Source organism: Staurois parvus, unplaced genomic scaffold (assembly GCF_062004578.1).
Source record: "Staurois parvus isolate SC_StPar_1 unplaced genomic scaffold, SC_StPar_1.0 ptg001233l, whole genome shotgun sequence".
Taxonomy (NCBI): domain Eukaryota; kingdom Metazoa; phylum Chordata; class Amphibia; order Anura; family Ranidae; genus Staurois; species Staurois parvus.
Genome location: NW_028319029.1, coordinates 5,612 through 30,812, shown reverse-complemented (window position 1 = coordinate 30,812; position 25,201 = coordinate 5,612). Strand labels below are relative to the sequence as shown.

Sequence of the window (25,201 nt, the reverse complement as noted above, 5' to 3'; positions counted from 1 at the left end):
AGAGGTGTCATGAGCATGAAAGGACAACCTGCCGATGACATGGATGAAGAACAAGGTTCAGGCAGCTCCATAAATGTCAAGTCAGCCAACACGCATCATATAAAAACTCAATATCTAAGGCCCGGTGCCCAACCTGTAGCCCTTTGGCGCTTATTTGGAGCCCTTGGATGATTTTTGTGTGGCCCTTGGGGCCCCTACAGACTTTTCTCTGTGTTCCCCTATCGCTATTATAGCCATGATCTCTAGAAGCCACATGCAAGATGTCCCAGCCAACTAGAACACCCATAGCATTGGTCACTCTCTGACCGTCTCCTGTACTATGTCAGCCATCTCTGACCGTCTCCTGTATCGTGTCCGCCGTCTCTGGTCGTCTCCTGTACTGTGTCCGCCATCTCTGACCGTCTCTTGTACCATGTCCGCCGTCTCTGACCGTCTCCTGTACCGTGTCTGCAGTCTCTGGTCGTCTCCTGTACTATGTCCGCAGTCTCTGGTCATCTCCTGTACTGTGTCTGCAGTCTCTGGTCATCTCCTGTACTGTGTCCGCAGTCTCTGGTCATCTCCTGTACTATGTCTGCAGTCTCTGACTGTCTCCTGTACTATGTCCGCAGTCTCTGGTCATCTCCTGTACCGTGTCCGCAGTCTCTGGTCATCTCCTGTACTATGTCTGCAGTCTCTGGTCATCTCCTGTACTATGTCTGCAGTCTCTGGTCATCTCCTGTACTATGTCTGCAGTCTCTGGTCATCTCCTGTACTATGTCTGCAGTCTCTGACTGTCTCCTGTACTATGTCTGCAGTCTCTGACTGTCTCCTGTACTATGTCTGCAGTCTCTGGTCATCTCCTGTACTATGTCTGCAGTCTCTGACTGTCTCCTGTACTATGTCTGCAGTCTCTGGTCATCTCCTGTACTATGTCTGCAGTCTCTGACTGTCTCCTGTACTATGTCTGCAGTCTCTGACCGTCTCCTGTTATTTGTCCGCAGTCTCTGGTCATCTCCTGTACTATGTCTGCAGTCTCTGGTCATCTCCTGTACTGTGTCCGCAGTCTCTGGTCATCTCCTGTACTGTGTCCGCAGTCTCTGGTCATCTCCTGTACTGTGTCCGCAGTCTCTGGTCATCTCCTGTACTGTGTCCGCAGTCTCTGGTCATCTCCTGTACTATGTCTGCAGTCTCTGGTCATCTCCTGTACTATGTCTGCAGTCTCTGGTCATCTCCTGTACTATGTCTGCAGTCTCTGACTGTCTCCTGTACTATGTCTGCAGTCTCTGACTGTCTCCTGTACTATGTCTGCAGTCTCTGGTCATCTCCTGTACTATGTCTGCAGTCTCTGACCGTCTCCTGTACTATGTCCGCAGTCTCTGACCGTCTCCTGTACTATGTCCGCAGTCTCTGACCGTCTCCTGTACTATGTCTGCAGTCTCTGACCGTCTCCTGTACTATGTCTGCAGTCTCTGACCGTCTCCTGTACTATGTCTGCAGTCTCTGACTGTCTCCTGTACTATGTCTGCAGTCTGACCATCTCCTGTACCATTTTGTTCACTCTCTGACCATCTCTTGTACCATATTTTTCACTCTCTGACCATCTCCTGTACCATTTTGTTCACTCTCTGACCATCTCCTGTTGCGTATCTGTCCTCTCTGACACTGAATATTCCCTGAATTGTATGTTTGACCCTTTGGTAATGTTGAGGGCTGTAATTGAGGTCCCTCCATATGAAGAGGGTCCCAAGGCTGGCCAACAGCTTTTGCGAATGGCACAAGGTCAGGCCATGTATAGAGCTGCAACTGCCAGACTTCAGGGATCCGACTCTGAAGCTGGAGGGATTCCTCACACCAGTACAGCTATTGCCCCCCAAGAATCTACAATGCGCAGGAATTGTGCGCTGCATTAATGGGAGGACCCATCTCTCTGAGCAGCCCATATAAATGAAGGGGCTGCCTACAGCAAGGCACCTCAATGCACAAAAACTCCATCCCCAGCAATCCACGACACGGGCCTATCATTGCAGAGAATAAAAGCCCTCTAGGTGCACCTCAGGCCCCCCTCAGACTATTACACCGTATGCCATATCTGCCCATGTGGGGGGTGATCCAATACCGTGGGAGTGGCTGCCATATACATTAGTGAGCAGTGGTGGTCCCATTATATTTCTGTCCTCACCGGCTCCTCAAAGAGGAAAAAAAATACAGAATACGTTACTTACTGAAGCCTGGTTATAATGGAGGAGGCTGCCTGGGGGCTCTGTACTTCTATTGCCTGGTCACAATGGAGGAGGCTGCCTGGGGGCTCTGTACTTCTACTGCCTGGTCATAAAGGAGGAGGCTGCCTGGGGGCTCTGTACTTCTACTGCCTGGTCACAATGGAGGAGGCTGCCTGGGTGCTCTGTACTTCTACTGCCTGGTCATAAAGGAGGAGGCTGCCTGGGGGCTCTGTACTTCTACTGCCTGGTCATAATGGAGGAGGCTGCCTGGGTGCTCTGTACTTCTACTGCCTGGTCACAATGGAGGAGGCTGCCTGGGTGCTCTGTACTTCTATTGCCTGGTCACAATGGAGGAGGCTGCCTGGGTGCTCTGTACTTCTATTGCCTGGTCATAATGGAGGAGGCTGCCTGGGTGCTCTGTACTTCTATTGCCTGGTCATAATGGAGGAGGCTGCCTGGGGGCTCTGTACTTCTATTGCCTGGTCATAAAGGAGGAGGCTGCCTGGGTGCTCTGTACTTCTATTGCCTGGTTAGTGGAAGAAGCAGCCATGCTGGAAGCTCTCTGGAATGCCAATGGCCACACAGGTTTTTTTTTCCTTTGAGCAGCTTCCAGGCTTTGGGCGGAGAGCCAAGATCTCAGTATATTCCGCTTTCCAATGTACTGGAGGCAAAATAAATCTGTCCGCAAGATTGAGCAACTAGCTGGACAAGGCCAGAAATAACCGCGATTTGCTGAAATAAACTGCTATCAGCAGAGGAGGGCCGGGGGCTGAAGGCGTTCTGAATTCCAGCTCTGACAATTTAAAGGATTAGTCCACCCTTCTAATAAAACAAACTGTGGCTCCCAGCATCTCCACGGTTGGATTGCGGGCCCTCGTCACGGTGGGATTGCGGGCCCTCGCCACGGTGGGATTGCGGGCCCTCGCCACGGTGGGATTGCGGGCCCTCGCCACGGTGGGATTGCGGGCCCTCGCCACGGTGGGATTGCGGGCCCTCGCCACGGTTGGATTGCGGGCCCTCGCCACGGTGGGATTGTGGGCCCTCGCCACTGTTGGATTGTGGGCCCTCGCCATGGTTGGATTGTGGTCCTCTCCATGGTTGGATTGTGGGTCCTCTCCATGGTTGGATTGTGGGTCCTCTCCATGGTTGGATTGTGGTCCTCGCCACGGTTGGATTGTGGTCCTCGCCACGGTTGGATTGTGGTTCTCTCCAGTTTTGGATTGTGGTCCTCTCCATGGTTGGATTGTGGTCCTCTCCTTGGTTGGATTGTGGGTCCTCTCCATGGTTGGATTGTGGGTCCTCTCCATGGTTGGATTGTGGGTCCTCGCCACGGTTGGATTGTGGGTCCTTGCCACGGTTGGATTGTGGTCCTCGCCACGGTTGGATTGTGGTCCTCTCCATGGTTGGATTGTGGTCCTCTCCATGGTTGGATTGTGGTCCTCTCCATGGTTGGATTGTGGTCCTCTCCTTGGTTGGATTGTGGTCCTCTCCTTGGTTGGATTGTGGTCCTCTCCATGGTTGGATTGTGGTTCTGAAGTCTTCTCTTCTGAAGGCCAGGCAGCTGAACATTCAGAGAGAAATCCTGAGAGGAGGAGGAGAGGCCGGGGCCTGCAGTTCTCCTGCTCGGTGGAAGGAACTTCCCGGAGTGCTCATCACAGCAACAGGCTGTCAGCATGCTCGTCTAAAGCAGGGGTGCTCAAACTGTACCCCTTAAGTAGCCCTTGACCTCAAGACAGCAAAGCGCACTGCTAATATATCCTGAGGGTTGGTGCCCCGAGAGTGCACCACAAGCACAGGATATAATAGAAGTCTATGGCAAAGTGCAGCTAACCTGCAGGGAAGCCCCAGGTGACCGGCGTGAAAGCCGCCTCATAGGGGGTTCAGGACAGTAAAGGCTCGTTTACATTTGTGGTTCGGGGGATGGTGACCCTGCCCCATGCTCCAGAATGCCTATGTAGCCTCCTCCAATCCCTCACGCTGGAATTCAGCGGCTGGTGGAGAAAAGTGTTCATTATACTATTAAAATTCAGAACCATTTCTTATGGATTGTGGCCCCCAACTGGCTACCAAATCACTTACGAGGCCCTCGCTCTTCAAAAACGTGAGCACCCCCTGATGTAAGGGAAGCCTTAGAGATGGTCACTATTCAGGGCCAAGTGTCAATGTAAGCCTGTTCCTGACCCACCTGTACCCACAGCCAGGAGGTGCACAATGTATTTGCCGTGTGGCGAGGTTCAGTATCAAAGGTTATGGCGGCGTATACAGTTTCAGCGAAAACGTTGTCCGATAAGCATAAGTCCCGCCCACATGGTCACATGACAGAGAGACAAAAAGACATTGCGCAGGATTGTGACCCGGAATAGCAAAAACAACAAAAGTGACTGCAGAGCTCAATCTCAGTCTTCCCAGGACTCACTTTTCACGGGACTGAGATTGAGTTCTGCAGTCACTTTTGTTGTTTTCTTATTCCGGGTCACAATCCTGCGCAACGTCCTTTTGTCTTTTTCGGACACGTCGTAACTTTCACGCCTGCAAGTCATGTAGCGCTTCTATTTTTGGACCTGACCTCTGTATGTAAGTAGCAAGTGTCCCATCACCCGAAGGTAGCGGCAGGTAACCCACGGCCTATGAGTCCTGCGCCCCGCCCTGTATGATGAAGATATATGAATAAAAACATCATCATTACAGCTAATAACCCCATACAAGTCTCAGAACACAATATGGTTCACTACAGTGGCCCTTTAATATACGAGTGTTTGGGGCCCCTGGGACACAAAGGATGATGCTTGGATCAAGTCACATGCGGGACGCTCTCCTCCTACTTATAATAGGTTTTACTGTCTGTAGAATGTCACATATGACAGGTTTAAGTATCTTGTAACAATTTCTAGAGGAACCGGTCTGTATGGAACGTCCAGCTTATTATAGACGGTGACAACAACCGACTCATCCCTACTACAGGAAACGTAGTATTAGCATCGCTCATGGATTACTAGATCTCTGCTGGACGGCCGTTTATATATAAACAACAATACACATCGATTACAGACTGGAATAAACGACCTTCCTAGCAAATCCATTGGTTTGTACAACTAAAAAGATTTACTAAACAGATCACCGACAGAAAAGTTACCTTCAATGAACAACGCATGGCAGACGTATCAATAGATCCACAGATGAAGGCAGAAGACCTTTTATAAAATATGGACTTTTCCTGTATACATGAAATCTGTCCCTGACCCCGCTCCCGCCTCCTGAGCCTAGGCACTGCCACTCAATAGAGGACCTTGGATCACGTGAAAGAACCAAGAGGAACGCTAGAAATGAAGAACCAAACTTGACTTTGAATGAGAAGTCTGATCCTGCCCCTACTCCTGTCTCCTGAACTTAGGGCACTGCTACTCAACAGAGAACGTTGGATCATGTCAAAGAACCAAGAGGAACCTCAGAAGGGCAGAACCAAGCTAGACCCATGAAAAGGAAAGTCTGACGCTGACCCCATTCCCATCTCCTGAACCTAGGTACTGCTATTCAATGGAGGACCTTGGATCATGTCAAAGAACCAAGAGGAACCTCAGAAGGGCACAACCAAGCTAGAATTTACATGAAAAGGAAAGTGTGACCCTGACCCCATTTCCATCTCCTGAACCTAGGTACTGCTACTCAATAGAGGACCTTGGATCACGTGAAAGAACCAAGAGGAACGCTAGAAATGAAGAACCAAACTTGACTTTGAATGAGTAGTCTGATCCTGCCCCTACTCCTGTCTCCTGAACTTAGGGCACTGCTACTCAACAGAGAACGTTGGATCATGTCAAAGAACCAAGAGGAACCTCAGAAGGCCAGAACCAAGCTAGACCCATGAAAAGGAAAGTCTGACCCTGACCCCATTCCCATCTCCTGAACCTAGGTACTGCTATTCAATGGAGGACCTTGGATCATGTCAAAGAACCAAGAGGAACCTCAGAAGGGCACAACCAAGCTAGACTTTACATGAAAAGGAAAGTCTGACCCTGACCCCATTTCCATCTCCTGAACCTAGGTACTGCTACTCAATAGAGGACATTGGATCACGTGAAAGAACCAAGAGGAACGCTAGAAATGAAGAACCAAACTTGACTTTGAATGAGAAGGAAAGTCTGATCCTGCCCCTACTCCTGTCTCCTGATTTTAGGTACTGCCACTCAACAGAGAACCTTGGATCATGTCAAAGAACCAAGACGAACCTCAGAAGGGCAGAACCAAGCTAGACTTTCCACGAAAAAGGAAAGTCTGACCCTGACCCTACTCCTGTCTTCTGAACCTAGGTACAGCTACTCAATGGAGAACCTTGGATCATGTCAAAGAACCAAGAGGAACCTCAGAAGGGCAGAACCAAGCTAGGCTTTACATGAAAAGGAAAGTCTGACCCTGACCCCATTCCCATCTCCTGAACCTAGGTACTGCTACTCAATGGAGGACCTTGGATCATGTCAGCGAACCAAAACGAACCCCAGAAATGAAGAACCAAACTTGACTTTGAATGAGAAGGAAAGTCTGATCCTGCCCCTACTCCTGTCTCCTGAATTTAGGCACTGGCACTCAACAGAGAACCTTGGATCATGTCAAAGAACCAAGACGAACCTCAGAAGGGCAGAACCAAGCTAGACTTTACATGAAAAGGAAAGTCTGACCCTGACCCCATTCCTGTCTTCTGAACCTAGGTACTGCTACTCAATGGAGGACCTTGAATCAGGTCAGCGAACCAAAAGGAAACTCCAGAGATGAAGAACCAAACTTGACTTTACATGAGAAGGAAAGTCTGACCCCTGGCTCTCACTTCTCCTGAACCTAGGCACTGCCACTCAATGGAGGACCATAAATCATGTCAAAAGGACCAAGAACCCCAAAAGGGCAGAACCAAGCTCGACTTTACATGAAAAGAAAAGTCTGACCCTGACCCCACTCCCGTCTCCTGAAACTAGGCACTGCCACTCAATGGAGGACCATGGATCATGTCAGCGAACCAAAAGGAAACTCAAGAAATGGAGAACCAAGCTCGACTTTACAGGAGAAGGAAAGTCTGACCCTGCCCCCATTCCCATCTCCTGAACGGAGGCACTGCCACTCAATGGAGGACCATGGTGGAACAACCCCCCGGCATGGTGGAACAACCCCCGGGCATGGTGGAACAACCCCCCGGCATGGTGGAACAACCCCCCGGCATGGTGGAACAACCCCCCGGCATGGTGGAACAACCCCCCGGCATGGTGGAACAACCCCCGGCATGAAACACCCATTCCCCCCGGGCGGCTGAAGATGGCCATTTACACAGACAGTACACTATGTGAATGAGGCCCAATATATGTCATTACTATGGTTTTCATGGAACACCCCCCGCCATGGTGGAACACCCCCGGCATGGAACACCCCCCACCCCTCGGCATGGAACACCTCCCGCCATGGTGGAACACCCCCGGCATGGAACACTCGTCCCCCCCGAGCGGCTGAAGACGGCACACTATGTGAATGAGGCCCAATATATGTCATTACTATGGTTCTTCATGGAACACCCCCCGCCATGGTGGAACACCCCCGGCATGGAACACCCCCCACCCCTCGGCATGGAACACCTCCCGCCATGGTGGAACACCCCCGGCATGGAACACCCCCCACCCCTCGGCATGGAACACCTCCCGCCATGGTGGAACACTCGTCCCCCCCGAGCGGCTGAAGACGGCACACTATGTGAATGAGGCCCAATACATGTCATTATTACGGTTCTTCAAGGAACATAAAACGGTTTCTGCTGGAAGTTTGGCCTCAGATTGCGGCGTTTGTCATCGATCACCAAACCGATATCTGACAGATCTAATAAAACGATTTCGCTGGATTGGTTATAAGAACGCAAACGCACGATTGGCTGTATAGGAATTCCATCTTTTTTTTTTTGTCTGATTAACTTTATCCTTCCAACTTTCATCCCCCGAACTTTCCAGCGGCGATTTATCGGCCAATTCCACGTTAGCGGCTCAGTTCTGCTACTTAAATGACCTTCTGCGAACGTCACGAGCGTGGAGAAAACATGCCGAAGATCGCTGCCGCATCGAATTAGTGAGCTCACTGTTACCATAGAAACCTGCAACCCAGACAGGGGCAAAAATGGGAGAAACTCAATGACATGGCAGCAGGCGCTGAAAGGTGGACTATGACCGCGGACGGCGTATGGGGAGAGTGGAGGCGCCCATACAGTCATGTGATTGGATGCCAGGTTTTCTAAAACGCACCATGGGAAGAGGGGGCGGGGGGTGAGGCACGTCATTCAAGGTGAAGCGAGTCAGAAACCCCGCCCACTCAGGTGGGTATACCTACCGCTACACCCCCACACCTTCCCCCGCACTGCAGGAGACCTACCTAGCCAGAGCAGGGAAGTGACCTCCCCCATGTGACAGTACCCAGGCCTGAGTAGCCAATCATCAAAGCCTGTCCTGTGGGTGGGCTCATAACGCCACCGCCATGTCTGCGCTCCGACACGGGCCCAGACGGAAGCTTGCACAGGGATGGAGCGTGTGATTGGGTATGGATCGAAGCTGGTGGGCATCTACTTTAATGGGCAATTGCGCGGTCATGCAACGCCATACCCCAATGAGATCTTTCGGTGGTATTCGACCACCAATGGGTTTTATTTTTTATTATATAAATAAATTTAAAAAAGAGCCCATGAGATTGCATCTGTATGGAGGCCGGAGGTCCATCTACCCCCCATGTGAGGGCCGTCCGGGACCCGGCTGACCTCGGATCACAGTGAACCGAGGGATTCGGTGAAATTGTAAGCTGCAATGGATGACATTTTGTGGGTTACTCCCTTCATGAACAGGGCAGTGTATGCTATTCAGCACTGCGCTACTCTAAGGGGTCATTGTTGTCATGCAACGCTGCACCCAAATGAGATCTATAATCACAAACAGAACGGCCTTTTGTTGGTATTTGATCACCACCGAGTTTATTTTATTTTGTATTTAACCCCTCACCTATCGGGCGCTTCTACCCCTTTCCCGCCCACCGGGCGCTTCTACCCCCTTCCTGCCTACCGGGCACTTCTACCCCCTTCCTGCCTACAGGGCGCTTCTACCCCCTTCCCGCCTACAGGACGCTTCTACCCCCTTCCCGCCTACAGGGCACTTCTACCCCCTTCCTGCCTACAGGACACTTCTACCCCCTTCCCGCCTACCGGGCACTTCTACCCCCTTCCTGCCTACAGGGCGCTTCTACCCCCTTCCCGCCTACAGGACGCTTCTACCCCCTTCCCGCCTACAGGGCACTTCTACCCCCTTCCCGCCTACAGGACACTTCTACCCCCTTCCTGCCTACAGGACACTTCTACCCCCTTCCCGCCTACCGGGCGCTTCTACCCCCTTCCCGCCTACCGGGCACTTCTACCCCCTTCCTGCCTACAGGGCACTTCTACCCCCTTCCTGCCTACAGGACACTTCTACCCCCTCCCTGCCTACAGGACACTTCTACCCCCTTCCTGCCTACAGGGCACTTCTACCCCCTTCCTGCCTACAGGACACTTCTACCCCCTTCCTGCCTACCGGGCACTTCTACCCCCTTCCTGCCTACAGGGCACTTCTACCCCCTTCCTGCCTACAGGACACTTCTACCCCCTTCCTGCCTACAGGGCACTTCTACCCCCTTCCTGCCCCCCCGGGCACTTCTACCCCCTTCCTGCCCCCCCGGGCACTTCTACCCCCTTCCTGCCTACAGGGCACTTCTACCCCCTTCCTGCCTACAGGGCACTTCTACCCCCTTCCTGCCTACAGGACACTTCTACCCCCTTCCTGCCTACAGGGCACTTCTACCCCCTTCCTGCCCCCCCGGGCACTTCTACCCCCTTCCTGCCCCCCCGGGCACTTCTACCCCCTTCCTGCCCCCCCGGGCACTTTTACCCCCTTCCCCCCCGCAGGCCAATTTTCAGCTTTCAGCGCTATCGCACCTTGAATGACAATCGCGCGGTCGTGCAACACTGCACCCATATGACATTTTTATCATTTTTTTTTTTTTTTTTTAGACAAATAGAGTTTTCTTTTGGTGGTATTTAATCACCTCGGGGGGGGGTTATTTTTTGCTAAACAAACCAAAAACCACAGAAAAGTTTGAAAAAAAAGTTTTTTTTTAGTTTTTGTTATAAAATGTTGTAAATAAGTGATTTTTCTCCTTCACTGATGTGCGCTAATGAGGCTGCAGTGATGGGCACTGATAGGTGGCACTCATATATGGCACTGATGGGCGACGCTGACTGGCACTGATGGGCGACGCTGACTGGCACTGATGGGCGACGCTGACTGGCACTGATGGGCGACGCTGACTGGCACTGATGGGCGACACTGACTGGCACTGATGGGCGACACTGACTGGCACTGATGGGCGACACTGACTGGCACTGATGGGCGACGCTGACTGGCACTGATGGGCGACGCTGACTGGCACTGATGGGCGACGCTGACTGGCACTGATGGGCGACGCTGACTGGCACTGATGGGCGACGCTGACTGGCACTGATGGGCGACGCTGACTGGCACTGATGGGCGACACTGACTGGCACTGATGGGCGACACTGACTGGCACTGATGGGCGACACTGACTGGCACTGATGGGCGACACTGACTGGCACTGATGGGCGACGCTGACTGGCACTGATGGGCGACGCTGACTGGCACTGATGGGCGACACTGACTGGCGACACTGAAAGGCAGCTCAGATGGGCACTGATATGTGGCACTTGGTGGTGTAGAACGCTGGTAGCATTACCTGTGTAAAGTCTTGTTACAAACGTGAGTTTTTCAGGGTTTTTTGCATTAGCGTTTAGCTGCGTTTTTCCCGCCCTAAGGTGACTACAGTCCCGCTGTAACCATGGAGACAGCCATGATCGTCACCCAGGCTGGACTGCCAGGATGTCCATCTCCAGTATATGGCGGACGATGGGACGAGGAGTTTACAAAACATACAAAGATAGGATTGTCTGGCTTCCATCTGATCTCACAGGAAGTGCCAACGACAGCATTTCTGGCAGGATCAACCTTCTGTACTGGCTGAAAATGTTCTCAGCCTGAAAAAAAGACAACTACTGCAGCCGTCACATGCAAGGACTGGAGGCTACAATATCAGATTGTTCGTTCTTGTCGTTCATTCCCGAAGCGGCTTCACGCGTCACGTAACCCCTCCGGACATACGAGGGAACGCCAGCACTCTGTTATTATATAGGAAAAGGTAATTGCAAGGAAAAAGCTGCGGCTGTCACATACCCAGCGGTGAGCCGCATTATTTCCAACCAGTAATGAGCGGTCACAGGACGACTTTCATCCCAGCACTCCGAGTACCAAAGAAGAATAAAATCGTTCTATAGAGGAGCAATTAATGACATTTACAGCAACAGAAGTGCCTCACCTGCCGAGAAAACGAGATCTTACCTCCCCGGAACCGCAGTGAGGACCGGAACTGCCAGGCAAAGGGTGACGCAGGAGCTGAAAACCATCAACCCCCCGCATTCCTTACCGCCCCCCCCCATTCCTTACCGACCCCCCCCATTCCTTACCACCCCCACTTCTTACTGCCCCCCCCCTACCACCCCCCATTCCTTACCGCCCCCCCATTCCTTACCGACCCCCCCCATTCCTTACCACCCCCACTTCTTACTGCCCCCCCCTTACCACCCCCCATTCCTTACCGCCCCCCCATTCCTTACCGACCCCCCCCATTCCTTACCGACCCCACTTCTTACTGCCCCCCCCTTACCACCTTCCCATTCCTTACCACCCCCCCACCATTCCTTACCACCCCCCCCCATTCCTTACCGCCCCCCCCTTCCCTTACCACCTCCCCATTCCTTACCGCCCCCCCTTCCCTTACCACCTCCCCATTCCTTACCGACCCCACCCATTCCTTACCCCCCCCCCCCGCATTCCTTACCGACCACCCCCATTCCTTACCCCCCCCCCCCCGCATTCCTTACCGACCCCACCCATTCCTTACCCCCCCCCCCGCATTCCTTACCGACCACCCCCATTCCTTACCGCCCCCTCTTCTTACTGCCCCCCCCTTCCCTTACCGCCTCCCCATTCCTTACCCCCCCATTCCTTACCACCCCCCCCATTCCTTACCGACCCCATTCCTTACCGACCCCACCCATTCCTTACCCCCCCCCCCCCCCGCATTCCTTACCGACCACCCCCATTCCTTACCGCCCCCACTTCTTACTGCCCCCCCCCTTCCCTTACCGCCTCCCCATTCCTTACCCCCCCATTCCTTACCGACCCCCCCCATTCCTTACCGACCCCCCCCATTCCTTACCAACCCCCCCCATTCCTTACTGCCCCCACTTCCCTTACCACCTCCCCATTCCTTACCGACCACCCCCATTCCTTACCACCCCCCCATTCCTTACCACCCCCACTTCTTACTGCCCCCCCTTCCCTTACCACCTCCCCATTCCTTACCGACCACCCCCATTCCTTACCACCCCCCCCATTCCTTACCACCCCCCCCATTCCTTACCACCCCCACTTCTTACCGCCCCCCCTTCCCTTACCACCTCCCCATTCCTTACCACCCCCCCCCCTCCATTCCTTACTGCCACCCCCATTCCTTACCACCCCCCCCCCCCCATTCCTTACCGGCCACCCCCATTCCTTACCACCCACCCCCATTCCTTACCACCCCCACTCCTTACTGCCCTCACCATAACATGTGAAGCTGAAATCCAGACATAAAAAGCCGTTATAGTAGCCACTCTGTGCACTTGAATCACCTCTCCAAGCCCAGATATTACCTTGTAAAAGAAACTGTGACATCATTGTGCTGTAGATGGCCTATGAAGACAGCAAAGCTGCGGGAGGGGCCCAGCAGGCTCCACCCACTTCAGAAAACTACTGGGGTGGGGGGGATGGCGGACGAAACCTGTCCCTCTGAACAAGGCGAGAGAGCAGAGCTGTGGGAGGAGCCCAACAGGCTCCACCCACTACCAAAAACCACAGGAGGGGGCAGGGACAAGACCCATCCCCCTGTACAAGGAGAGGGAGCAGAGCTTGTGGGAGGAGCCAAGCAGGCCCCCCTCACTAGATCAGGGGTCTCCAAACTTTCTAAACAAAGGGTCAGTTTACTGTCTGTCAGACATTAGCGGGGCCAGACTGCCCAGTGGGAGGAATAGTGCCCCATCATTGGTGTCAGTGGGAGGAATAGTGCCCCATCATTGGTGTCAGTGGGAGGAATAGTGCCCCATCATTGGTGTCAGTGGGAGGAATAGTGCCCCATCATTGGTGTCAGTGGGGGGAGGAATAGTGCCCCATCATTGGTGTCAGTGGGAGGAATAGTGCCCCATCATTGGTGTCAGTGGGAGGAATAGTGCCCCATCATTGGTGTCAGTGGGAGGAATAGTGCCCCATCATTGGTGTCAGTGGGAGGAATAGTGCCCCATCATTGGTGTCAGTGGGAGGAATAGTGCCCCATCATTGGTGTCAGTGGGAGGAATAGTGCCCCATCATTGGTGTCAGTGGGAGGAATAGTGCCCCATCATTGGTGTCAGTGGGAGGAATAGTGCCCCATCATTGGTGTCAGTGGGAGGAATAGTGCCCCATCATTGGTGTCAGTGGGAGGAATAGTGCCCCATCATTGGTGTCAGTGGGAGGAATAGTGCCCCATCATTGGTGTCAGTGGGAGGAATAGTGCCCCATCATTGGTGTCAGTGGGAGGAATAGTGCCCCATCATTGGTGTCAGTGGGAGGAATAGTGCCCCATCATTGGTGTCAGTGGGAGGAATAGTGCCCCATCATTGGTGTCAGTGGGAGGAATAGTGCCCCATCATTGGTGTCAGTGGGAGGAATAGTGCCCCATCATTGGTGTCAGTGGGAGGAATAGTGCCCCATCATTGGTGTCAGTGGGAGGAATAGTGCCCCATCATTGGTGTCAGTGGAGGAATAGTGCCCCATCATTGGTGTCAGTGGAGGAATAGTGCCCTATCATTGGTGTCAGTGGGGGGAATAGTGCCCCATCATTGGTGTCAGTGGGGGGAATAGTGCCCCATCATTGGTGTCAGTGGGGGGAATAGTGCCCCATCATTGGTGTCAGTGGGAGGAATAGTGCCCCATCATTGGTGTCAGTGGGAGGAATAGTGCCCCATCATTGGTGTCAGTGGGATGAATAGTGCCCCATCATTGGTGTCAGTGGGAGGAATAGTGCCCCATCATTGGTGTCAGTGGGGGGAATAGTGCCCCATCATTGGTGTCAGTGGGGGGAATAGTGCCCCATCATTGGTGTCAGTGGGAGGAATAGTGTCCCATCATTGGTGTCAGTGAGAGGAATAGTGCCCCATCATTGGTGTCAGTGGGAGGAATAGTGTCCCATCATTGGTGTCAGTGGGAGGAATAGTGCCCCATCATTGGTGTCAGTGGGAGGAATAGTGTCCCATCATTGGTGTCAGTGAGAGGAATAGTACCCCATCATTGGTGTCAGTGGGAGGAATAGTGCCCCATCATTGGTGTCAGTGGGAGGAATAGTGCCCCATCATTGGTGTCAGTGGGAGGAATAGTGCCCCATCATTGGTATCAGTGGGAGGAATAGTTCCCCATCATTGGTATCAGTGGGAGGAATAGTTCCCCATCATTGGTATCAGTGGGAGGAATAGTGCCCCATCATTGGTGTCAGTGGAATGAATAGTGTCCCATCATTGGTGTCAGTGGGAGGAATAGTGCCCCATCATTGGTGTCAGTGGGAGGAATAGTGCCCCATCATTGGTGTCAGTGGGAGGAATAGTGCCCCATCATTGGTGTCAGTGGGAGGAATAGTGCCCCATCATTGGTATCAGTGGGAGGAATAGTGCCCCATCATTGGTGTCAGTGGGAGGGAATAGTGCCCCATTGCTGATGTTTCCATCAGATCTCTGCTGCTCGCTGGGCCTCCCAGGATGCACGTCACATATCCCGAGAGGCCTTTACACTTTCACAATGTGAGGAGGGGGGCCTACCAGCACGTCATCGTGAGGCCCTGCCCTCTGAACCAGGAAGAGCTGGTGGACCTCTTGATGATGTCAGAAGGTGGCGGCGCGGACAGAGTGTTGTCTGCTGACTGAAGGCTGTTAGCAGGACAACAGTGGATGGGGGGGGGGGGGGGACTCGGTGAGTATCCAAATTGTGCAGACATCACCTGGAGATAAGCAGAGAAAAAGAAATGAAAGGGGAGAAAGCTGAAGGTCCACTTTAAAGTGTATGCAGCCAGACTGTGAAGCACGGTGGTGCTGGCTCCAGGTATACTGCCTTGTCTATGGGCTGCCCAATGCACATGGTTGGAGTGGACCCTACAAGGGATAGTAGGACTGTGGTTTTGTGGTTCAGATTAGGAATAGGAGACTTCATAGGAGGAGGACACGTCAGGAGGAGGACACGTCAGGAGGAGGACACGTCAGGAGGAGGACACGTCAGGAAGAGGACACGTCAGGAGGAGGACACGTCAGGAGGAGGACACGTCAGGAGGAGGACACGTCAGGAGGAGGACACGTCAGGAGGAGGACACGTCAGGAGGAGGACACGTCAGGAGGAGGACACGTCAGGAGGAGGACACGTCAGGAGGAGGACACGTCAGGAGGAGGACACGTCAGGAGGAGGACACGTCAGGAGGAGGACACGTCAGGAGGAGGACACGTCAGGAGGAGGACACGTCAGGAGGAGGACACGTCAGGAGGAGGACACATGGGGTGGAAGCATGAGAGCCGAGTAGATGGAGATTTCCCTGACATGAGCTGGGTTCAGGATTGGTAGGTTGGGCTCCAGTAGTGAAGGCAACAGAACAGGCAGGTTAGTGATACTAAGAGTTACGTCCTAGAAGTTACAATGCATCAAAAACTCTATTAATGCACTTCCTGTCCTAAGATGACAACGTTCACACTGCACTGTATCTATGGAGGAGACGTGGTCACCCTTGGACAGAACTACAAACCCCCCACCCCATGTTCTCAATACCATAGTGGAAGGTGTCCTGCAGGCAGAGATCACTGGGAACGATGTAACCAGCAGAGCGGAGTGACCCCAGCAGAGTGGAGTGACCCCAGCAGAGTGACCCCAGCGCAGTGGAGAGACCCCAGCGCAGCAGAGAGACCCCAGCAGAGTGACCCCAGCGCAGCAGAGAGACCCCAGCGCAGCAGAGAGACCCCAGCGCAGCAGAGAGACCCGAGTGACCCCAGCGCAGCAGAGTGACCCCAGCGCAGCAGAGTGACCCCAGCGCAGCAGAGTGACCCCAGCGCAGCAGAGTGACCCCAGCGCAGCAGAGTGACCCGAGTGACCCCAGCGCAGCAGAGTGAACCCAGCGCAGCAGAGTGACCCCAGCGCAGCAGAGTGACCCCAGCGCAGCAGAGTGACCCGAGTGACCCCAGCGCAGCAGAGTGACCCCAGCGCAGCAGAGTGACCCCAGCGCAGCAGAGTGACCCCAGCGCAGCAGAGTGACCCCAGCGCAGCCATCCCATCACAGGGATTCAAGTTGGATCAACCAGGTATTTCTGACACTTAATGAACAGACAGCAAATCAACAGACCGAAAGGGTGCAAAAAAAAAAAAACCAAGTTCACTGTTTGGGTTCACAGATGATTTAGGGGTTCGTTTTAGGGGAACTCTTAGGGTCACCATACACATTGCAATCTGTACATTTAAAGCTGACTGGACAGGTCAACTATGTACTAGGAGTAGCTCAGTGGTCAGCACTCCCACCTGGCAGTACTCAGCTCCTTGGTTTGAATCCCAACCATGGCACCCCCTACCTGGAGTTTGCATGTTCTCCCTGTGCCTGTGTGGGTTTCCTCTGGGTACTCCGGGTTCCTCCCACACTCCAAAGACATGCTGGGAGGTGAATTGGCTCCTGTCTAAATTGGCCCTAGTATGTGTATGTATGAATGTGAGTTAGGGACCTTAGATTGTACGCTCCTCGGGGGCGGGGCCTGATGTGAATGTACAATATATATGTAAAGCGCGGAGTACATTGATGGCGATATACGAGTATCAGTAATAAATGTATATAAAAAATGTATATATACACAGTACTTCCCAGAAGTGAGCCCCCCCGGACTGTATACAATGTATATATATATATATAATATCCCCCAGAAGTGAGCCCCCCCCTCCCCCGGACTGTATACAATGTATATATATATATAATATCCCCCAGAAGTGACCCCCCCCCTCCCCCGGACTGTATACAATGTATATATATATATAATATCCCCCAGAAGTGAGCCCCCCCCTCCCCCGGACTGTATACAATGTATATATATATATCTCCCAGAAGTGAGCCCCCCCTCCCCCAGACTGTATACAATGTATATATATATATATATCTCCCAGAAGTGAGCCCCCCCTCCCCCGGACTGTATACAATGTATATATATATATCTCCCAGAAGTGAGCCCCCCCTCCCCCAGACTGTATACAATGTATATATATATATATATATCTCCCAGAAGTGAGCCCCCCCTCCCCCAGACTGTATACAATATATATATATATACACAGCATCCCCCAGAAGTGAGCCCCCCCTCCCCCGGACTGTATACAATGTATATATATATATATATATACAGCATCCCCCAGAAGTGAGCCCCCCCTCCCCCGGACTGTATACAATGTATATATATATATATATATCTCCCAGAAGTGAGCCCCCCCTCCCCCAGACTGTATACAATATATATATATATACACAGCATCCCCCAGAAGTGAGCCCCCCCTCCCCCGGACTGTATACAATGTATATATATATATATATATACAGCATCCCCCAGAAGTGAGCCCCCCCTCCCCCGGACTGTATACAATGTATATATATATACACAGCATCCCCCAGAAGTGAGCCCCCCCTCCCCCGGACTGTATACAATGTATATATATATATATATATATATCTCCCAGAAGTGAGCCCCCCCCTCCCCCAGACTGTATACAATGTATATATATATATATATATATACACAGCATCTCCCAGAAGTGACCCCCCCTCCCCCGGACTGTATACAATGTATATATATATATATACAGCATCTCCCAGAAGTGACCCCCCCCCCCGGACTGTATATAATGTATATATATATATATATAGCATCTCCCAGAAGTGAGCCCCCCCTCCCCCGGACTGTATACAATGTATATATATATATATACAGCATCTCCCAGAAGTGAGCCCCCCCTCCCCCGGACTGTATACAATGTATATATATATATACAGCATCTCCCAGAAGTGAGTCCCCCCTCCCCCGGACTGTATACAATGTATATATATATATATACAGCATCTCCCAGAAGTGAGCCCCCCCTCCCCCGGACTGTATACAATGTATATATATATACAGCATCCCCCAGAACTGTGCCCCCCCTCCCCCGGACTGTATACAATGTATATATATATATAGTATCTCCCAGAAGTGAGCCCCCCCTCCCCCGGACTGTATACAATGTATATATATATATATACAGCATCCCCCAGAAGTGAGCCCCCCCCTCCCCCCTCCCATTTGTGTCCATCTTTGATTCTCTCTTCATGTGACAACACCTCAGAAATGACACTTTGTTACAATGTGAGTAGTCAGTGTCCAGCCTGTATAACGTGGATCTGCTGTCCCCTCACAATCTCTCGGCCACGAATGTCTAATCCGCCGGCTACAAAAGTGTTTTTGGTAAATCTAAAAGGAAGGATCATGAAATCGGATGACATAAATCGTTTTTCGGCCGGATCGTACGATAATCTGATCATTGGTACACGGCTTTCTGCAGCCAATCAGGACAGTTCATGCGACAATATCCGAAAGAAGGAGAATGGACATTTTTCTTGCAGGATAACAGTGCGAACGATTGTCAATCAGTACAGAATTCGTCTGAGAGCCCAAGATCATGCATGCTCAGAGAGGACACATGCATGCTCAGAGAGGACACATGCATGCTCAGAGAGGACACATGCATGCTCAGAGAGGACACATGCATGCTCAGAGAGGACACAACGCATGACATCACTTCCCATGTCTTGTCGGAGGAGAATATTCGGATCCTTAGTAACCTCTTTATGTTCGATGAGACCAACATGCAAGAGAAAACCAGCGATAAGTCGCCCAATTATCTGATCGTGTGTACTAGGCATTTGTTCACACGTCTTGTGTTGCGGGAACACATTGAGCGCCGGGCGCGTTCCTGCGACGCACAAAATGTACCGTTTTACATTCAGGGCCGGTTCACACTCCATGCGTTTCAGTTGCTTTTTTTCTGCATCCAAAACATACAGAGTCGGTGATGTGGTTGTCGATGGCATCGATCACACCAGCGCTTGCAGTTCCGGTGCGTTCCGGATGCAGAAAAAAAAAGTAGAACAGGCGACATTTTTCCTGCACAAAGCTGTACTGGGACGCGGTAAATCGCATTAAAAAACGCACCGGAATGCATCAAAACGCACATGTCACTATCAGGGGTGGACTGACCATTTGGGCACTTGGGCACTGCCTGAGGGCCCGGGGTCAGTAGGGGGGCCCATGAGATGCCCCTGGTACCTTTCATAGGCTATTCTGGGTATGGTTAGAGTTTGGACAAGGACACAGGGGCCCCATGATCCCCCTATTACCTGGGGGCCCCATGAGTTGTCAGTCCGCCCCTGATCACTATTCACATTGAAGAAAAAAGGGGAAAAAATGATCTGGAATGTATCAAAACTGCACCGGAACGCACATCCCTATTTATATTGGAGAGGAAAATTAACTGAAACGCATCAAAAACGCAGAAACATCCGGAACACATCTGTGGACTGCATTCCTACAAGTGAACCAATCCTCATCTGTGATCCCGCAACGTGCTGTCCCGGAGCTCCCTACCTCTTCGGGCCCCCAGTTTCTGGCTCCCAACCGTCGGATGACATCCCTACGGCCAAGCTTTAGTTTCCTCTCGAACCGATCTGCATCTGTCACAGACCAATCCTCACTTATGACCCTCGCCTGTGATCCCGTGACCCCACGACCGCGACCCTGCGATCTCTCGCCTGTGATCCCGCGACCCTGCGATCTCTCGCCTGTGATCCCGCGACCCTGCGATCTCTCGCCTGCGATCCCCGTGACCCCACGACCGCGACCCTGCGATCTCTCGCCTGTGATCCCGCGACCCTGCGATCTCTCGCCTGTGATCCCGCGACCCTGCGATCTCTCGCCTGCGATCCCGTGACCCCACGACCGCGACCCTGCGATCTCTCGCCTGTGATCCCACGACCCTTTGATCCCGCGACCCTGCGATCTCTCGCCTGCGATCCCGCGACCCTGCGATCCCGCGACCCTGCGATCTCTCGCCTGTGATCCCGCGACCCTGCGATCTCTCGCCTGTGATCCCGCGACCCTGCGATCTCTCGCCTGTGATCCCGCGACCCTGCGATCTCTCGCCTGTGATCCTGCGACCCTTTGATCTCTCGCCTGTGATCCGCGACCCTGCGATCCCGCGACCCTGCGATTTCTCGCCTTTGATCCCGCGACCCTGCGATCCCGCGACCCTGCGATCTCTCGCCTGTGATCCTGCGACCCTTTGATCCCGCGACCCTGCGATCTCTCGCCTGTGATCCCGCGACCCTGCGATCTCTCGCCTGTGATCCCGCGACCCTGCGATCTCTCGCCTGTGATCCCGCGACCCTGCGATCTCTCGCCTGTGATCCCGCGACCCTGCGATCTCTCGCCTGTGATCCCGCGACCCTGCGATCTCTCGCCTGTGATCCCGCGACCCTGCGATCTCTCGCCTGTGATCCCGCGACCCTGCGATCTCTCGCCTGTGATCCCGCGACCCTGCGATCTCTCGCCTGTGATCCCGCGACCCTGCGATCTCTCGCCTGTGATCCCGCGACCCTGCGATCTCTCGCCTGTGATCCCGCGACCCTGCGATCCCACGCTGTCCTGGAGCTCCCTACCTCTTCGGGCCCCCAGTTTCTGGCTCCCAACCGTCGGATGACATCCCTACGGCCAAGGTTTAGTTTCCTCTCGATTTTTTACCCGCAGTCCTGGGTCGGGACCCGAACCGATCTGCATCTGTCACAGACGGAACAATCGTCAATATCACACCGGATCTAAAACAGTTTTGGTTGTGTGGATTGCCCCCCCCCCCCTCAGAGATCTCCTATGGAAACGTTGACAAAGGGAAGAAGATCGCACATCCCGCAGAACGTTCTGCCTGTCGGGACAGCCGGGGGGATCAGGCGGCCGAGTCCGCGATTCCTCATCATTCGTGTCATTGAGGATCCTCAGAGCCAATCAAATGGCAACGCAACAAAATCCTGGGAAGCAAGCAAAATCCGACTACCTGGGAAGCCCCCCTGGGGGCACCTCTGACATGAAGGGGGGGGGGGAGCAATACAATCAGATCTACACCATCAGAGGGTGGGAAGGGGTTAAGCGGGGCGGCACTTCCTGCGTCTCCCCGGCCGCGCTCGCATTGTACGGAGAATTGACGATTGCACAGGATGGGGGGGGGGGGGGGGAGCGTCACTCACCGCGGATGTAGAGCAGAGCCGCCGGCTGGAAGGGGCCGTTGGAATTGGCTGCCTCCACCACCATCCCGCTTCCAGTCGGATTACATGACAGCATGGAAGAATTCCCGGGAAGGAAGGCGAAGGAAGGTGAAGGCAGGCGATGCGGGCGATGGAAGGCGAAGGCAGGCGATGCGGGCGATGGAAGGCGAAGGCAGGCGAAGGCAGGCGAAGTCCTCACGGCAGCCGAGGCGGATCCTCCATTATACGGATTACAAACAAAAAAAAAAAAAAAACCCAGCAGAAGGAGGAAGCAGGCAGGACTGCGAGCCGGAGGGAACTGGCTGCTGCTGTGCTGATGTCACCAAACAGGAGGCGGCGGATTGGCCGAGCCGCAGCCACTGGAAACGACACGAAAACTACTCATAGAAGGAGGCTCCCGATTGGCTGTCGCCGGGAGTGAAGGATCCCGCCTCCGATGGGGTTTGTGCCGGAGGAGCCATTCAAGTGTAACTTCTAATCCGGACACTCAGGAAGTGGAGGTCAGATGGAAGGAGGGGGGGGGGGTGGGGAGGGGAGGGGGAGGGAACCCCCCCCAGGCTTTGTGTGAGAGGCCAAGGGGGGAGGGGCTACAGCTGGAAGAATGAGACAGCAAATGACCCCCCCCCAGACAATGAGCAGCAAAGGAAACCCGGCACTAGGAGGCGCTATGGAAACACAAAGGCAGCTCATAAACCCCACACAGAAATATGCAGACAGGAGCAGGGAGAGAATGAGAATCAACAGAAATATGCAGACAGGAGCAGGGAGAGAATGAGAATCAACAGAAATATGCAGACAGGAGCAGGGAGAGAATGAGAATCAACAGAAATATGCAGACAGGAGCAGGGAGAGAATATGAATCAACAGAAATATGCAGACAGGCGCAGGGAGAGAATGAGAATCAACAGAAATATGCAGACAGGAGCAGGGAGAGAATATGAATCAACAGAAATATGCAGACAGGAGCAGGGAGAGAATATGAATCAACAGAAATATGCAGACAGGAGCAGGGAGAGAATATGAATCAACAGAAATATGGGACACGGGTGACATCATTACCCATATACAGCATGTAAACAAAGGGGCGGGGACACGGGTGACATCATTACCCATATACGGCATGTAAACAAAGGGGCGGGGACACGGGTGACATTACCCATATACAGCATGTAAACAAAGGGGCTGGGACACGGGTGACATCATTACCCATATACAGCATGTAAACAAAGGGGCGGGGACACGGGTGACATCATTACCCATATACAGCATGTAAACAAAGGGGCGGGGACACGGGTGACATCATTACCCATATACAGCATGTAAACAAAGGGGCGGGGACACGGGTGACATCATTACCCATATACAGCATGTAAACAAAGGGGCGGGGACACGGGTGACATCATTACCCATATACAGCATGTAAACAAAGGGGCTGGGACACGGGTGACATCATTACCCATATACAGCATGTAAACAAAGGGGCGGGGACACGGGTGACATCATTACCCATATACAGCATGTAAACAAAGGGGCGGGGACATGGGTGACATCATTACCCATATACAGCATGTAAACAAAGGGGCGGAGACATGGGTGACATCATTACCCATATACAGCATGTAAACAAAGGGGCGGGGACACGGGTGACATCATTACCCATATACAGCATGTAAACAAAGGGGCGGGGACACGGGTGACATCATTACCCATCAAGGTAGTGTTCCCCCTGCACTTAATATGTACCTAAAGAATGCTAAGCGACCTGCACCTCCGTCCTGCACCTACAGGAGTGACAGCGAATACACAGCAGTGCGGTGCAGCACTACACATGAACAGATCATACATGTACATAATCCCGTGATAAGATCCTCGCTGGATCTAATAATAACGTGAAAGAAGTGAAGAAATGTGAATCCACCAACAAGTCCTATTCCTGGACCCATTCGTGAGATAAGTGTTCCTGCATGGCGGCCCTTCCTGTCATCTCACATATATATTCTCATTATTAGAGACAAATCTACCCCCCTGACTCCTCCCACATTTACCCCCGACTCCTCCCACATTTACCCCCGACTCCTCCCACATTTACCCCCGACTCCTCCCACATTTACCCCCGACTCCTCCCACATTTACCCCCGACTCCTTTTTACACTCCATAGACAGTAATATACGGAAACGTGTGGATTGTTCCTGATTGGTGGGCTATCACTTTGTGGAACGTTTCCCCGAATGCTTCACAAAATATCGCGGTTTTTGTGGTGAAATTGGTGCCATAGGACTGAATGGCGGAATGTTCAACACTGGAGTGGGAGCTGACAAATCAGAACATGATATCTGAACTGCCGTCACTCCCTCATTGCCCCGCCCACCGACACAAAACGTTCAGCTATCCCGCCTGCCACTAGCAATGTCCACGGCTAAGCCACAGTCCTGATAGTTTTCACAATAGGACCATTTGTTTGCAACTCACGCCGCCCATTGACATTCATTGAAACTCCACTCTAGCCACCTCAAATTTGAAGGGCAACTGCGACTGTGCCTTCATTTGTAATATTTCAGAGACATCCTATACATCACAATGTAGGTCCGGGTCTTGTGATTCTCACAATATAAAGCTCTACGCTGTAGGATTTACTCTATGACCATTTGAAGACGCCAGTGAAGTGAGCAAGTTGGAGCAGTTTGTTTTTAACCGCTCTTCTCTGCCCTATTTGAAATGTAATTTTGAGTTGGTGACGGTTTGGCCGGCTTCTGGTTAAAGGTTTGGAAATGAGTTGTGTACAGTAGAGAGTATTGAGGTGATAATGCTGCCAATGTGTTTATAAATGTAGTTCTCATGTCGCTGGGAAGCTCTTCGGGCAACAACATCGCAGTTCCATGTGATCTAGAAATCAGTCAGCGATCTCACCAACCAGCCTGCCATGGGCACTGCTTACATTTCATCACTTGGTTAGAGTCATGTTTACTATCTGTACTCACTCCGCCCACTCCACAGTCACTCCGCCCACTCCACACAGTCACTCCGCCCACTCCCACACAGTCACTCCGCCCACTCCACACAGTCACTCCGCCCACTCCACACAGTCACTCCGCCCACTCCACACAGTCACTCCGCCCACTCCACACAGTCACTCCGCCCATTCCACCCTTTTCAGTGTTACTCCACCCACTCCACCCTTTTCACAGTTACTCCGCCCACTCCACAAAGTTACTCGCCCACTCCACAAAGTTACTCGCCCACTCCACAAAGTTACTCCGCCCACTCCAACCTTTTCACAGTTACTCCGCCCACTCCACACAGTTACTCCGCCCACTCCACACAGTTACTCCGCCCACTCCACACAGTTACTCCGCCCACTCCAACCACACCAGTTACCCCACCCACTTTTCACAGTTACTCCGCCCACTCCAACCACACCAGTTACCCCACCCACTTTTCACAGTTACTCCGCCCACTCCGACCTTTTCACAGT

The 25,201-nt window shown here is 52.7% G+C and overlaps 1 protein-coding gene across 1 annotated transcript in view; it reads right to left on the bottom strand.

Moving 5' to 3' along the window:
- LOC149437982 (serine/threonine-protein phosphatase 2A 56 kDa regulatory subunit gamma isoform) overlaps nt 1–22,039 on the bottom strand; it is a 61,237-nt gene extending 39,198 nt beyond the window's left edge. The window contains exon 1 of the mRNA XM_089660376.1: nt 21,711–22,039. Coding sequence (XP_089516502.1) covers nt 21,711–21,804 — 94 coding nt within the window. The 5' untranslated portion in view covers nt 21,805–22,039. The remainder of the gene's footprint in view (nt 1–21,710) is intronic.
- Between the last annotated feature and the right edge of the window lie 3,162 nt (nt 22,040–25,201).